We start from the raw sequence: 16,109 nt of genomic DNA, 5'->3' as shown, positions 1-16,109 counted from the left end.
GTCATAGTTTCTGAAATCCTAGCTAGAGCCCTGATTTCTCCTCATATTCTAGTCTGGTGGTTTAGTGACTTTAATTTAAAGTCGGCGTGAGTCTTTTGCCTCTACAGTGAGGGACAGACTCCAGCTCCTGCTGACAATTTAGAAATTCAAGGAGAACACCATCTAAATTAAGAATTTCACTATGTTATTTCCATGGCCTAGGGAAGTTCAATCACTATTTGTGAACATGAGCTTCTCTGTTATAAAGCCAGAAACTAAGAAGTAAGTCTCAAATTGTGATGTCACCACGTATACAGTCTGTAGCTGCTTTATGATCAATGAATGGAAGTGTGATTTTGTGCAACCATAAAGTACTTGCTTTATTTTCATACTTAAATGAGCTTTACAGACTGAATCACAGTGATGTCGCACTAACAAAAACAATAATTTCCAGGTAGACAGCTGGCAATTTATTTCAGTTGCGGCAATATATGATATCAGCAAACATGTTTATTTCTGTTGTCTCTCATACCCACACATTCAAATAGAATAAGGCTAAAATATGATAAATAAATGCTAGATGCTAAAAAAAAGGACTAGACAAAGTGTTCTGCTAAGTAAAATCACTGTTTTTATCAATGGAGTCTGGTGGCTTTGAGATAAGGGCTTCAGTTCCTCCGGCTGTCTGATGGCAAGGTAAAGCGCTGAAAATATTCTACATATAGCATATGTAGCATAGCATACATATGAAGTGATATAAAATATATAATTTTTCCAGGTGGGCCCTTTTTAAGGTGGCTAAAGACTGTCCAAATGCTCAATGACATTTCACCATTTCATTTCATGTATGTGACATTTGGGGGGGGCTTTATACACTATATGAAAGCACAAATTTAAATTTTAGCACTCCAGTTTTTGGATTTTGCATAGTTTTTCATTTTTACTAATATTTTTGGACTGTTTTAGACCAAAGGAATAAGATGTATGAATTTTGCATAGAAGCTGGTAGAAAACATTTCAAGTGTTGACACCACCAATTTGTTGACAGTAGAGACAACCAATGAGTAACAATTAGTCTGTAATATCCCCATTAATATTCATTTTAGAATATATAATTCTTATGAGGCACAATGTCCTTAGCACGCACTTATTTGTTTCTTTCAGCGTGCATCCATTGAATTTTAAACTGTTGGTTTTATACCAGCCCCCAAAGCTCTGCAGCCACACAACATGTTCTTCTCAGACTCAAAATAAGACACGTAGTTCAGGTCACATAGTGGAACGCCTGCTGCGCTGCATCCTGCAGCCTCAGGGATGGTTACAAAAGGTCGGTGAAACCCTCACTTAACTTCTCAAAGGAAAGGCTCTTTTTTGGGAGGGTGCTGCAGTTTTTCCTTTCATCTTTTAGTTGGTATTTATTTATCTCCATATTCAGGAGCTCTCTTGACATGGACACTGCACATACATATTTCTCGTAGCATGTCAGAGCTGGAAATGATGCCAGAGCTGGAAATGACTTGTTTACATCTGCAGCTGTCAGCAGTAACTAGCCGACCCCAGATTCACTCTAGTTTGGCATTTCACCGAGCTATATTTGCATTTTTTTTAGTGCTCTGTCTCTTGGATGCATGCTGCGTATGGTCCGGCACCTGGTTGCTACCTTTTTATAAAACCCCAACCTCACAATTATGATGTGAGGGATTACTTATGTATCAGTCTACACATTGTTTTTTAGTAAATTCCCGCACAGCATGCCTCTTAGAGTCAAAGTAAATATTTAAAACACAGTTTTACTCTGAGAAGACAAGTAGTTCTGGCCGATCTGTCTTTCCTGTCAGAGCCTCTCAAGAATGAGACAATTTACTGCAGCACATAAGAGACTTTTTCGACTGCCATTCCTTCTCCACAACATTAAGAGCCAGGTTTATTAGAAATCAAACTTGTGAACACCTGAACATTGAAGTCTTTTAGTGTTGTTTGTTGTCTCATTTGTCATTATTTAGTTCAGTTCTTTGTGTGTCATAACAGCTGCCTTTCATGTCTCTGTGTGGGGCAGGCTCTGATCGTATCTGTACAATATCACTGCTTTTATCATTGATTGTATTTTCAATGCTTTTATTCCGAATGCTTGCACCATTAACTATTGCCCACTGCAGCTGATAAGTTGCCTTTCTACATAATTTCTACATTAAGTTTGTTAGACATATGTGTACACATGCACATAACTCAACTTAAAGGCATGCTTGCTGTGCAGGAATTTACTAAAAAACAATGTGTAGACTGATACATAAGTAATCCCTCACATCATAATTGTGAGGTCGGGGTTTTATAAAAAGGTAGCAGCCAGGTGCCGAACCATACGCAGCATGCATCCAAGAGACAGAGCACTAAAAAGAATGCAAATATAGCTCAGTGAAATGCCAAACTAGAGTGAATCTGGGGTCGGCTTTTACTTTTACTTTGATTGGTGAGCATGTTTATGAACAGTAACCAATAATCCTGCATAGTATACCATACAGAAGTGTTACATCATTATACACAGAATAGGGCTGAGCAGTATGACGATATCATATCATTGTCGAGATATCAGACTTTATATTGTAATAGATTTTAGATATCGTTGTGTGAAGATATGGTATAAATTACGATTTTTCCCCTCATTTTAAAGGCTGTGTTACAGTAAAGTGATGTAAATTTACCAACTTAATGGACTTTTCAATTTGTTTTAACCACTTGGTAACCCACTTAGTCGTTATATCCAAATTATTGATGATTATTGATAAAAAAAAAATCTCATTGTAAATATTTTCTGAAAAGAAAAAAAACAGTATCAGAGAGTCGGTGAAGATTCTCAGTCATCCAGGTCATGGTAATCATAAGTGCTATGCAGTTCTTGTGTGTTTTGACTCACATGGTGGCGAGCACAGGGTTTATAGCCTGCAACTTCGTACCAGTCATTTAGAACTGAAGAAGCTTCTTGGATGAGAGGTGAAACGTCTTCAAGGAACGCAAGCAGGTCCAGTTGCCTACGATACAGCACTTATGAGTATCAGAGAGGGTATTTGGTCAGAAATACTGTTATGCTCGATTTTGTCCTAGCATAAATGAAGTGCTTTTGAGGAGAATTAAAAATACTATATATATATTTATAGTGCATACAGCCAAAAGATGTGAAAAAAGTGATAGAATTTTCAGGATAAATCGCCCAGTCCTAGCACAGAACTAAGGATTCATAATGCAGCAGAGCAGTAGTAACAGAACATTTACGCAGAAATGAAAACAGAGACAGGCCACAGTGACTTTTTACTAAAGCACATTCACCCTAAATGGCAAAATATAACAGGATTAAACATAGACAAGTGAAGACATGTGATGTGGTGTTGTGATATTGGCATGATTTCAACAGAGATAGGGAGCCCAGTGTAGAGTTTTCAAATTCTCATGACCTGATTGTGCATTAGCTATTAGGCCATTGCCACCATTGTACCACTGTTACATACTGCTAATTCAAATAGGGTCAGACATTTTGGTACTTGTGAAATCAGGAACTAGTCACCAGTAGTGTATCCGTGTATCCCAAACACCTAAGCTGTCAATATTAGTTCCACCCATTTGGGCCCCAGTTAACTCTTAAAGGTATACTGTAAGCACCATTTATCAGTGATACGTTTGTTTTATTGTTGGAAAGTATGACTTACTACAATTGAAGAGGTTGTTAAAAATGCAAGGTTACTTTTCCTGTATATTTTGACATCTGTGAATCTTTATTGTGGCCCTGTGCGGCTACCGTACATATGTGAGAAATGAACAGGAAGTGAAGCTTTTATTTTGAAATGTTCAGTTTAAGTAAATAAATGAGGACAGCGGCGCAACATGGTTGTTTTATTGCTCGTTCGCTGGCGTTGCTACCGAGCTAACTCAAAGCTGTTTGTAAACAGTGAAACCAATGAAAATGAAAGTGAAAGCCAGTCCCAGCTTTGTTTACTTGCTGTTTCACATTACTACATTTGCATTTTTTTTAGCGCCTTGTCCATGATTTCTGTGGCTTCCTCTTGGATGTGTGTTTCTTGAAGTCTGGCACCTCATCGCTACCTTTTTATAAAGTCCTGGCCGGCACCTGTACGCCGTGTGGAACATCCCAAACATAGCAATGTAGGAAGAAAATAAGAAAATAAAGGCAAAGGGCAAGGTCTCTGCTGTTAAATATGCCACTAAACACTTCTAGTGGATCATAGGTGATGATTTAGAGGGATTACTTTTGTGTCTCTACATTGTGTTTTTAAAGAAAATCCAGCATAGTATACCTTTAAGTGTCACAAAATGTGATTGGTCATAGATTTATGGTGCAAGACTGGCACGACTAATCATAAAGACGAGCACAGTTGCTATTTAAAGGTAAAAGAAATTATGGAGATTATAAAAAGACCGTGTGCTGGCATTCTGAGGAACTACTGTGAGTTTCAGAGTAAACAAAACCAAACTAGAAAACTACTAATTATAAAGTGCTGGTTTACTTCGACTTGCTTCCAAACTGCGCAGAGGGCTTTCCCTGCCTGCAGTCTTGTGACCCCTGTTTGTGCACTTGTCAGTGCCTAAAAAATTGAGCACTTTCTACACGGAGCCAGGGAGATTATCGTAATTCCTTGTTGACCGTTATCTCTTCCCTAATGCATCACTTTCACTATTATATCTGCCTAATTTGGTCAAATCGGCGAGCAAATCCCATGCTCTCTGACTGAGAGGGCCACGAGCTCTGCCTGTGTTAAACCTCCGCAGCGGGGTAATTTGACCTAATAAGGCTCCCATTCGACCCTTTCAACTGTATTATGTCTGAAATAATTGTCTACTCTCTCCACCTTATGGTGTTGCTGTGGAAACTGATGAACACTTGACAGCTGTAGGACGGGGTTGCCATGACAACACAGCCAACCCGCACCCGCGTGTGTGTGTGTGGGGTGGGCTTTATTTTATTATTTTTTTTCCTCCCATCGTGCAGTGTGAGTAGTGCACGACATGCTGTCATCAGCCAGGCATTATGGGAGCAGGGAGATGGAACGATCCTGACTCCAGGGCCTACCTCAGCCTCTCCAGATAAAGGATTCTCCCCAACCAGGAAGAGCTTTAAACCTGTCAAAGACCAAAGAGCCAGATCTGTCAAAACAAGTCCTGAGGCCGCTCTCTTGCCACTGCTCTTATTATCAGTCTAGTCGTGTACTGGCTGTGATGCCCTCATTGGCCTGGTGTTCACTACAGGGCCAAACTACGCACCATGCTCATTATTTGCAGCACAAATTTCCCTGAAACTAATTCACAGGATTCTTTCTGCATCTTGGTCTCAACAGGTGGAATATTAATCTACCGGGAGCTGTTATTGTTTTGAATATATTTTGTCTGGCCTTCAGAATAGCACTGCTCTGAGTTTCTGTTTTCCTGTCCGTGCCTATATCCTCAAAAATGTGTGTGTGTGTGTGTGTGTGTGTGTGTGTGTGTGTGTGTGTGTGTGTGTGTGTGTGTGTGTTGTCTTTCTCCATATCTGACATTGTTTTTCTTTATATGATAATTTTGTTTTGCTTGTTTGAAACTCAGCCTGGTTTCTTTTGTGGCGGTTACAGTAAGGATTTGTGACAGTATATTTTTTTTTCTGTCTACTGTATTTATCTGTCTATATATCAATCTATCTGTCCAACCTGATCTAATCTAATGTAATCTTAATCTAATGTAATCAGATCTACAGTACAAGTAATGCTATAGTCGATATCTTTTAGAAGGAGATACTTGAGGTGACGCAAAGTGCTCAGCTGACGGGCATGTCACCGCCTCGTCAATGTCAGTATTCTCCCTTTCACTCAGTGTCAACACCGAGCCGTCCAGCGGCGCTGAGCGTGTCGCATGTGTGCATGCGCTCATTCATATGCTCAGCATCTTCCGCTTGATGTTTACTGTTGGTGAACTCGCTGTGGAGTTCAGCTCATATTCCTCTAAGCAGATGCAGTGTGTTGAGAGATTCTGCTGTATAAACAAGTGAGTAATAACTTGTTTGTATTTTTCATCACAAATTTGAATTTCATCATAATTGAGCTGAGAAATTGCTTTTCTATGACATGGGATGCAAGTTAAAGATTGTGCCTTCATTAAGATCAAGAAACAGCAGAGAATGCATCACTTGCACAGCATACAGATGCTTTTTATTGATAACTGCTTTCAAACTGCTAATGAGCAAGTCACAACCACTGTTACCATACAATACAGAACATCAACATTACTGTAATGTTTCAGTTTCAGGGCAAATGAAATGCAATTTTAAGGGTTAAATTTACCTATTAAAGGAACTCGCCATGCTGCAAACCATGAAACACGCAAAACCCTCATTTAAATAGGGTGTCTCCAACACGTTTGCACCTGCTGTCATTTACGCAATCACTCTTAGTAAATCACCCCACACGCAAAATTCTAGATTGCGCAGGCAAATTAGTACACGCAAATTGGGATCTTAGTAGATCCAGCCCTGAGTAACTGATATACAAATGATTATTCAGGGGGTGAAGTGTTCCTTTACAAAGTGGCATGGTGTTGCAGTGGTTAGCATTGTCACCTCACAGTAAGAAGGTTCCTAGTTTGAGTTAGGGATGGGGGGTTTGAATCCTGGGGTGTGTCGGTTTTCTCTGGGTACTCCAGCTTCCTCCCACAGTCCAAAGACATGCAGGTTAGGTTAGCTGGGGACTTTAAATTGCTCATAGGTGAATGTGAGTGTGAATGGTTGTCTGTCTCTATGTGTCAGCCCTGTGATAGTCTGGTGACCTGTCCAGGGTGTACCCTGCCTCTTGCCCAAATGTCAGCTGCAATAGATTCCAGCCGCTCTGTGACCCTCAACAGAATAAGCGGTCATGGGAATGAATGAATAAGTATTCCTCTAATTTAACCATTTTCTTTTTAATTGTCGGAAATTGTTGTCCTTCAGCATCTTGGCTCATCTGGGTTTGAATCAAAGGCCATTGGACTCCTTTTGTTATATAGCCTTCCAATGCTTTGCCGCTAATCTAAGTGGATTCATCAGCTCCACTGATTGGTTGGGGTTTCCCGGCATTTAACCTCTGTAGATGACTCACACAATGACATCATGTAACATGTGAAGCATCTGCAGAGATTACAGTAAATGCTGGGGACTCCCTCCCAGTCATCAGTGCTGGTAAAACAGACACAATTCCACAGTAAGCCCTACTGCCTTTGACCTATTAATAGACATCCATTCTTCTCAGCTGTTGAAACCGTACAGCATTCCCGAAGCTAGATGGAGGCTATGATACAAACTTTTGGAAACTGTTCAGCTCACCGCAAATCATACTAAGCATTTATATAGGCAGCAATGTGTGTTTCTTATCATAGACATAAATAGCTGTGGTGAGAATGTTTATGTGTGTTTAGTTTTTTACAGGTATGATCATTGTCTATTTTTCCCCATTTCAAATTTTTACGGAGTGTCTGCTCTGTGTTAAATTTGCCGTAAACTGTGACCAGTGCCATTTATGTGTTGCATTCCCTCTGCATAAATATCCCACAAATACACTCAGGGCTGCAGGTGGTGTCTGTGCAAACTTCCATGTCCACTTAAAGTCATTACACAAGAGGCACCTGTGTGAGACAACAAATTACGCTGGGAGGAATTCTTTGTGTTGCTGAGCAGTGAGTGAATCTTGAATTATTTAAAGCATGGATCTCTCTGCCTGTAGTTCCCCAACATTAGACTGTAATTGGCTTCGTTAGGATGTTTTAATCAGCCGCAGCATCTTCGCTCTAATCTCCCCCCCTTTCCTCCAACCAGCGCCCTCTCAAGATTCCCAGAATCCTCGTCGTTATCTCCCTCCGTAGTGAGAACTGCAGCCATGCTCTTAGCTAATAAACGCACCCTCACGTACATTCATTCTCAACAACATATGAAACAGAAACACCTGCAGTGCTAATGATAAGGAAATTGTAACAGCTGGTAGCTGCCAACACCCAAATATATACAAATCATATCAAGCAGTTCAGTCATTCACTTCACTCGGATGATTTGCAATATTTGCTGCTGCCAGCAAATCACAGGTTGCCATGTTATGAATACAGGTGGTGACTATGATTCTCGAACACAGGGAACCAATCATGCTAAGATTTTGCTTTTTTCATTTTTTTTAATTTAGAAATTGGACCAAATTTTTTGTTCATTGGGTTTGTGCTTCTTTATAGAACAATGATGGAGTATAGTGTTTATTTATTCAGTGATTTTATACAAAGGCTAACAGTTTGTTTTCTCTCTATCATCATGCACACAGAGAAACATCACATTCCAGATATCTTGAGTTTCCTGCAACAGTTTCACAGAAATGTAAATTATTCTTAATGAGTCACTGAAAAAGGGACAATTCTCAACACAGCATTTCACGCTCTGTTCCCTCCGCAGCCATAAATATTGTCTTTTCCAAAGCTTTGTGTATTTTCTTCAGCTCGGGCTGGACAAGTCTTTGCTCGGTTTGGTTACTCCAGCTGTTCCAAGTGCCAAAATCCTCTTTCCAGTGCTGTCAGTGTGCTGACACTTTCTGTCAGCTTTCATTGTTACACTGTTACATTAATTCCCCTGGTTTCTCCTGTTTGTAGCAGAAGAGGTGATACTCCACACCACTTCTGCTGTGGGATTAGCAGACGAGTTCTCCCGCTTCATGCAGTCTTCAATAGCAGTAACTCTGGTTTTGTTTTTTTGTTTTTTTTCCCTAGTTGCAGTCCTTGGCCTGCTGTCAGAGCTGCGTGTGGACCTGGATCTGCACGCCTTGCTGTTTGGCGAGAGTGTCCTGAATGATGCTGTGGCCATTGTCCTGACACAGTGAGTATTTCATTGTAGGATTTATCTGTGCCGTTGAAATGTGATATATTTCTAGGTTTAATTGTGTGGGCGCTCAGTCTTTTCCAATTGGCATTATGGGGGTGGATGTGTGGAGGAAGGAAGGCTGGATGGATGCTGCCAGCTTTAAGGAAAGGGTGTGATTGGCAAAACCGCATGAGTGCCTCAGATGCTTTGCAGTGGACTGCGTAAGCGAGTTGCCCCTGGCACTGTCAGCATCTCATTAAGGTACTCAGTGGAGAGACTCACTGCCAGGGTAGAGACACGCTCCCAGCTAACGAACTCGACGAACACAGCTACTGTCAAATTCAGACAAAATACAGCATAAAATCCTCGGAAGCTCAGTGGAGTAGCCATGATGCAGTCATGCCTTGTTCATGCATTTCAATTGCCTCATTCTTTTCTCCTCTTTTGCCCTTTCTCCAGTGTTGCACTCATATATTCATGTTTGTCCTGCTCACACACATTGCAGTCCTTGTCTGCTCTATTTACGCATTGCCAGTGAACAAAGCCATTCAAGTAGACTTGCTAACAGATGGCAAGATGGAGAGCAGAGAGATGGAGACGGATCGGGGAGAGAACTCACACAGGTCCACATTCATGGCCAGACAGGCAGATGAAAAAATGGAGGTGGAAGGGAGATGTCAAAGATGAGATCCATATTTGCATATTGTAATCGCAAAGAGTGACACATCACATGTACAGTACCTGCCATCTCCGGCGTCTCTTTCTCCGACGACACAAATGGGCCCAGACAGGCAGGCAGATGGAGAGAAAAGGAGGCGAGTGTGCAGATTGTTGTGTTCACGCTGCGGCTGCTGTCTCTGTGTACATTGAAGTGCAGAGGAAGGAGCCTGCACGTCTTCCCGGACAAACAGTCAGATAGTGCGGTGTTTGTTCCTGGAGTGGCGTGACCGGCCTTCATGCCATCTCTTGTCACTTGACTGGCTCGCTGGCCTGCCGGTCGCTCTGGCTCCACACACAAAGCTGGCCCTTATTAGTGAGCCACACGGGGCCCTGGCACTGGAATTTTAACAAGCTCCCGGAGCAGCTCAACCTTACGCTGATGTGCCCTCTCACAGGCACTAAACTTCCTGCTCCAGCAGCCTTGACCCAGCCACCATTCAACCAGGTCCTGTGTTGACAACTTGAGAGTTTTTGTCTGGGAGTTAACAGCCCAAGATAATGTCACACTGACTGAGGAACTAGTAGCCAAATTTAATGTGCTAACGCAACTTGAGTCTTTATTTTGGCGGAGGGGATAATAAATTTCCCCCTTTCAACTTGCTGAGCTCATTAGCGACAGCTTGATTGATTCTTCCCCTTTTGCTATGGAGATTAAAGCATGTTGTGGTGTGTGCTAGCTCATTTCAACCTGACAGCATGAAAAGTGGAGATACACTACAGGTTCATTTGTCAGACTTTTTTTTTTTTCGACACCGTACAGATCTTCAACAAACCATTTTTATGGTACCTAGAGTAAAAAGTAAGGTTCTGTGAGTTTTAGCCTGGCTTTCAGGAGGTGTGTCCCTTTGAATGTAGGAAGCAAAAACATCAACAACATTCATTTTCACATTGTTTCTGCTGACTCAGTGTTGTGACATCCATTGAAAACAGTCAATGTCTACAGGGAGTACACGGGAGGGTCTGTGGTGGGTAAAGAAATGTTGTCATTCCACAAAGGCAGCCAGCTTCATCAGCCCCTCGCATGGGTGCCTGCCTCTGCTTGCTTCACCTCAGGACTTCTCTTGCTCCCCCCCCCCACCCCCACCCCCCTGCCCCCCCCTCCCTGTGAGGCCTCTTTTGCACTCAATGACTTCCATGTGGAAGTCTCCCCTTCCCCCTACAAAGTAAATATTTATAGCGGTGTGAATAGCACGATGCTGCTGTCTTTGTGAACAACAATAGTATTTCCCCTGTTTCCCACTAACTACTCGGGGATGTCTCTGAGGCAAGTAATTCAGAATGGATTGTTTTTCAGGCAAGGATTTAACTTCTAAAGAAGGCCATGTAGTGTTAGGAGTCACTCCAATAAATTGTGCTTAAAGGCTTAGCTCAGCATAATAAGCATGTGAATTTATGCACGCTGCTCCAGACTGGTTTACACCAAGAACCAAGTGCGCCATATTTCTGACAACTGCATTTGTTTCAGAGCCATAAACCATGTTGACGCTTTAATGTTTCAGCATCTGTAACACTCATATTTACTTCTGTCGTAATTGTGCTATTGCCTTCTCTTTGTTCCATAACAGTTTGTCTCTTTTTTATGAGTGTAACCCTTTTTTACAGCACGCTGTGTCAATTTGTCTTCCAGTGCCATCACCGCCTATAGCCAGATGGGTGCAGGACATGCCTTCGACCCTCCCGCCTTCCTCCTCTCTGTTGGTTATTTTCTTGGAGTGCTTGTCGGCTCCTTCCTCTTGGGTTCCATATTTACTGTCATAACAGCCCTCATATCCTTTCATCCCCTCCCATCTCTGCCTCTGCACCCCAAACTCAATTATCACCTCAGCATCCGCTGCAATCTATCTACTTCCTCAACTTGGTAATTGCTCCTCTAACAAACCCCCTACTCTACCACCTGAACAAAAGCAACGCAGCGAAGTCTCTTAAAGTGCTCCTGCGACATTAATGGTTGCAGAGAGATCGTCAATCAAGCCAATAGCCTCTGATGAAGTTTCGACTCGCGCTGTTGTCCAGCATTTCCCTCTGATCTTAGTTATAAGGCTTTAGGATGAAAAATGAGGACGTGTCATGAGAGGTTTCGGGCAAACCTCAGCTCTTATTTACAGTGACTAATCTCTGGGTGCAAGCGAATCACATAGAGAGCATTTATTAGATTTTGCTGATGCTAACCATAGCAACAGCCCCTTCTTTTGTGCCATCTCCTCAAACAGTATTTACCTAAAAGGACTCATTTCACTTGCAGTACCTGTCCTTGTTAATTATAAGACGATTAGACTTGGGAAGGTGTTTCCAATATTGTAAGCCAACAGTGTATTTAAAGGGACAGCTTGTATATTTTTTTATTGAAGTACTATCCATAGTCAATGTATTACATCCAGTAGATGTCTGTCAACACACCCTCAGTTTGGAGAAGCAGCAGGAGTTCCAACAGGGAAGCTAAGCAATGTACTGCTGGGGATGAGGGCAGTGGCAAAACCTATTTTAGCCACCTAAAAACGTCTGTGACAGTTTAAGTGAACGGTCCGTTGAGAGTATTTTCATGTCTTTACCTTTCCATCAAATAGCCTTTTCCAATAGGGAAGTCGTTAATGGCTTCAGTTCCTCATTTGTGCTCTTGTTAAAGCCACCAAACTCCATTGACCAAGACAGTAATTTTGGCTCGCTGAACACGGGAGCTGCTGGTCTACAGCTGCCACGATTCGTTTGTCTTTAATTGTGTTATTGTGTGAATTTAGTGAGTCTGAACTAACTCTTAAATGCCAAAATCACACAATAACATGAATAAACCTACTGATCAAGGCAGAGGTAGACCAGCAGCTCCTGTGATTAGTAATGTTAAATTGCTGGTTTTCTCAATGGATTCTGGCTATTAGAGGAGAAATGTAATAGCTTCAGTTCCCTGTCGAAATTCGCTGTCTGTCATTAAGGTATCGCAGTAAAAATATTCTAAATATAGTGCACACATGGAAGCTAAGCAGTACACTCCAGACTGCTTGCATGCTGACCAGTATTTACTGTATATAATACACTGGCTATGGATAAGTTTCTCATACAACATACAATAAACAGTCCTAATATTGTAATATATACAGTACCTAAACGCTACGTATCTGCACTTTCTCTGACTATCACAAATACTGACCTTCCAACCTGCGTTGTTCTTTCTGGAACACTGTATAAAGACCTACTGTATGCCTTACAAGGAAGCTCTGCCCGAGGGGATGTGGGACAGAGAGAAAGCAGGAGTGGGATGTGGACTTTGTTATGTGGTGAAGAACTCACAGAAAGAATCTCATCAAGACCCAGTGGGTTACTGTAAATGGCAGATCCCCTGGCTTAGTGAGCAGCTTCTGCGGTTGCTTTTTGTTTGCAGAGGCTGCAGAGAAACGCTGCACTTTTCTGTACATGTAGTCTGCCACGACAGTCAAAAAAATGTGTTGCGTTTGCACATTCAACTGTTTACTGATGCAAAGTGTTAAGTGCTGTATGATTATCTCCCTGTATATCTTTAACTCTCCTTCCACCTGACGAAATTCACTCGGCTACGTGAGAATCCGCTGCTGGAAACATCCATCGTCGTCCTGCTGTCATGGAGCAGCTTCCTCTCAGCTGAAGCCAGTGGACTTTCAGGTGAGCCTGCATGACTTGTGTGCTCTGTGTGTGTGTGTGAGAGCATGTCAGTGCAGATGGCAGTGTGGAGGTCAGACAGAATACAAATCCTGTTAGCGAACTGCTGCCCTTTTCCCCTCAGGCATCGCTTCTCAACTGCATGCACTGACTCGCTCACTCCTCCACAATATCAGTAGCACAAGCAGCTGTTTGATTGGCAAGCTCTGCTGCTTCAATGCGTCTCTGTGGCCACTGGCACTCCACAAACTTGGGAATGATGCGTGCACTTCGTCTGCTGTCCAGACAAGACCATCTGCACAATTCTCTGCTCAAGAACAGATGAAAACCCACACCAGGATTGGAGGAAGGCCTTCCGCATATATACACATATGCCTTACCCTCTGAGAGTCCTTGGTGTTGCGAGTCAATAACGCACAGATGAGAAAGTATTAAGCCATCTCCTCTCTACAGGGAACTGCAGGTACCAATCCCATTCTGGGCTCAACCCTCATAACTCATTTTAAAATGGTGTCCGCCCTCCGCTGTCTGAGCATGCTTGTACCTTTAGTTTGGAGATGGCCCCACAGATAGGCAGCAAGCCATAATAGCATTCCTGCCCTAGTTGTTTGCACATTTCCTGGAAAGTCAAAAAGTGCTCGGGTCTCATGTAAAAATGGATACGACATGACCTTGCTTTTGTTTTCTGTATCCATCACCAAGGGGAAGCAGCATTTCTATTACGTTGTTAGATTTTTCACTTTACTGATTCATAGTTCCTGAAATCTCAAGTAGCTTGTGTTTTGAAAAACAACAATTACTTGGCTCAGTTGCCTGGAATTGTCTTCATCTATTTCTTCGCCGACCACTCGTAATGTAGCTCTGAAATATGAATGCAGTGTACATATGCACACATTAGTGTTGTTGTTCCTCCTGCCCTGATTGTGTCAGAGGGATTCCATTCATTGAGCTGATGTTGTGGAGCTCTCTCTTACTTGGCAGTACTCCCTGTGGCCTGTGGAGGAGGAGGAGAAGACGGTTTTAATGAAATAGCGTAACCTTTGCCTATTGGACCCAGATGCCCTGTCTATAAAGTACAGCAACTCTGAATGCTGCCCAGTGTGGGAGGCACAACCGCAGCAAAACCAAGGGCAGTGATTCTCGGTACTATCTGATACAGAGCCTCGGGTATTTTTAGCACAGTTACAACTTTTCTGTTATGTATTTATACTGTAATGCCACAGCTAATACTTAATTTTGACTTCAGTCCTGTGGCTTTGTGAAACCAATTTTGATTCTAATGTTTAGTCATAGTAACTAAAAAAATGAGTCCTGTTCCTGGTACAACACTGGACCCTATGAGACTAATCTGGGGAGTGCTACTCTGTTTAAAGGCCTTTAATGGTCTATTTGGGGTGAAGCAGCACCTCATACAGAGCAACCCAGTGAGCGATCGGAGTCCTCCTTGGTGTCCTTTGGTAATCAAGGCTCTTTCTGTCTCTGTTAATTGCTGGAGTTTAGTGAGGGTGTGCCTAATGACCCTCAGCATCGCAGGGAGCCCTGCTATCATTAATCTTACGTCCCTCACAACTGCTCATTATGGGATGCATCTCATCTGCAGCCAAGTGCCCTGAGTGGAAGAGTCTTTATGTGGACCGTGGATGACGTGTTACCTCTGTCAGTGTTATGTAAACCAAGGAGGATGTCGAAGCCCTAAACCAAATTGAGCCAAAATGAGATCCGCCATGCTGGCATACTCGATTAGACTTTGTCGAGCAACGCTGGAAAGGACATTGTGAACAGGGATTACTGGAACTAGCCTAGTGCAGGTACAGGTCAGCATCCCAGTGTGAAGGCGGATGGTGAAGAGAGAATAATGGACTGGCTTCACTTGCAAGCCTGAACCACAGGTGCCATCTTTTCTCTGCTGCTGTATTTATTACTGCCGGCTCTGTCCTCCAACTCTTGCTCCCCATCACAGTAATTTCACGTTTCCATCTTCTGTGATTCTCTCTCAAAGTAGAGGGAGCAAGAATGTGAAATTGAATTTCTGCAACAAAGCAAGCATGTCCTGCGAGGCAGCAACCCACCTTTTATGCTATGCGTTTCAAATTCCAGCTCTCTGCTCCAGCCAGCCTCCTCTTTACCAGCAGGGACCCTAATCACTCCCTCCACCCTGTTTCCTCTCTCTGTAGAGCTGCATTTCTTTCCCCCTTGTACTTTTGCTAGACATTTGTTTGCCTTTTGTTAATTTCTCTTCTTCCGCATCTGGCACGATCAACAGCATGATGTCATTCTGTAGCAGTTATCATTCCCAGAGCTTCATGTCTCTGGAGTAGAAATGGAAGTAACGTCTTTGGCCAGAAACATGCAGAATGCTTGAATTGGGTTGGACGGCACATTTTGATTGAGCTGTTTATACAGCTGGATTTGCTAGAACCAGGACAATGGGTGGATACAGGGTTGGGCTGGTCTGGTCTGATCTGGTGTCGCATATTTAGCTGCACACAGGAGGATTGAACTGAATTCTTAGCCTTTTAGATAAACGCTGACATGCATTGTTCTGCTAATGTTTCTCATGTTTTCAATCATCATTTCCAGATTTATTTTAAAAATCATGTTTTGGAATTAAACTGGAAGTCAGTTTATCTCTGGTCAGTTGCTTTGTTTTTAAAAAATGCTGGGTTGAATCATGCAAACAAAGACTCTGTTCACAATGTTTTTCCTATGATTGAAGAACCTCCCACAGCATACCCTCAACATGAGAGGCCCCAGGGCTCTGTGTGTTAGGCAGCACACAAACATACACATTCTCACAACCTGATTACATAATATGTGCATGTATCAGCAATTTTGCATACTTTGTACTAATTAAATACAGCACACTGTTTAACTCCCCTCTGTTTACAGAACACTCCTCCATGAGTTCTTCCAGCCCAGCCACCAGAATAAAATGTTTGCATCA

The 16,109-nt window shown here is 42.4% G+C and overlaps 1 protein-coding gene across 1 annotated transcript in view; it reads left to right on the top strand.

Annotated features, from left to right (window-relative positions):
* Positions 1-16,109, top strand: part of LOC125882071 (sodium/hydrogen exchanger 9-like) — a 100,800-nt gene that overhangs the window by 13,413 nt on the left and 71,278 nt on the right. The window contains exons 6-8 of the mRNA XM_049565715.1: positions 8,728-8,833; positions 11,166-11,304; positions 13,063-13,168. Coding sequence (XP_049421672.1) covers positions 8,728-8,833; positions 11,166-11,304; positions 13,063-13,168 — 351 coding nt within the window. The remainder of the gene's footprint in view (positions 1-8,727; positions 8,834-11,165; positions 11,305-13,062; positions 13,169-16,109) is intronic.

The sequence above is a fragment of the Epinephelus fuscoguttatus genome, linkage group LG21, assembly GCF_011397635.1.
Source record: "Epinephelus fuscoguttatus linkage group LG21, E.fuscoguttatus.final_Chr_v1".
In the NCBI taxonomy this organism is placed as follows: domain Eukaryota; kingdom Metazoa; phylum Chordata; class Actinopteri; order Perciformes; family Serranidae; genus Epinephelus; species Epinephelus fuscoguttatus.
This window is presented reverse-complemented; position numbering and strand designations above follow the sequence as displayed.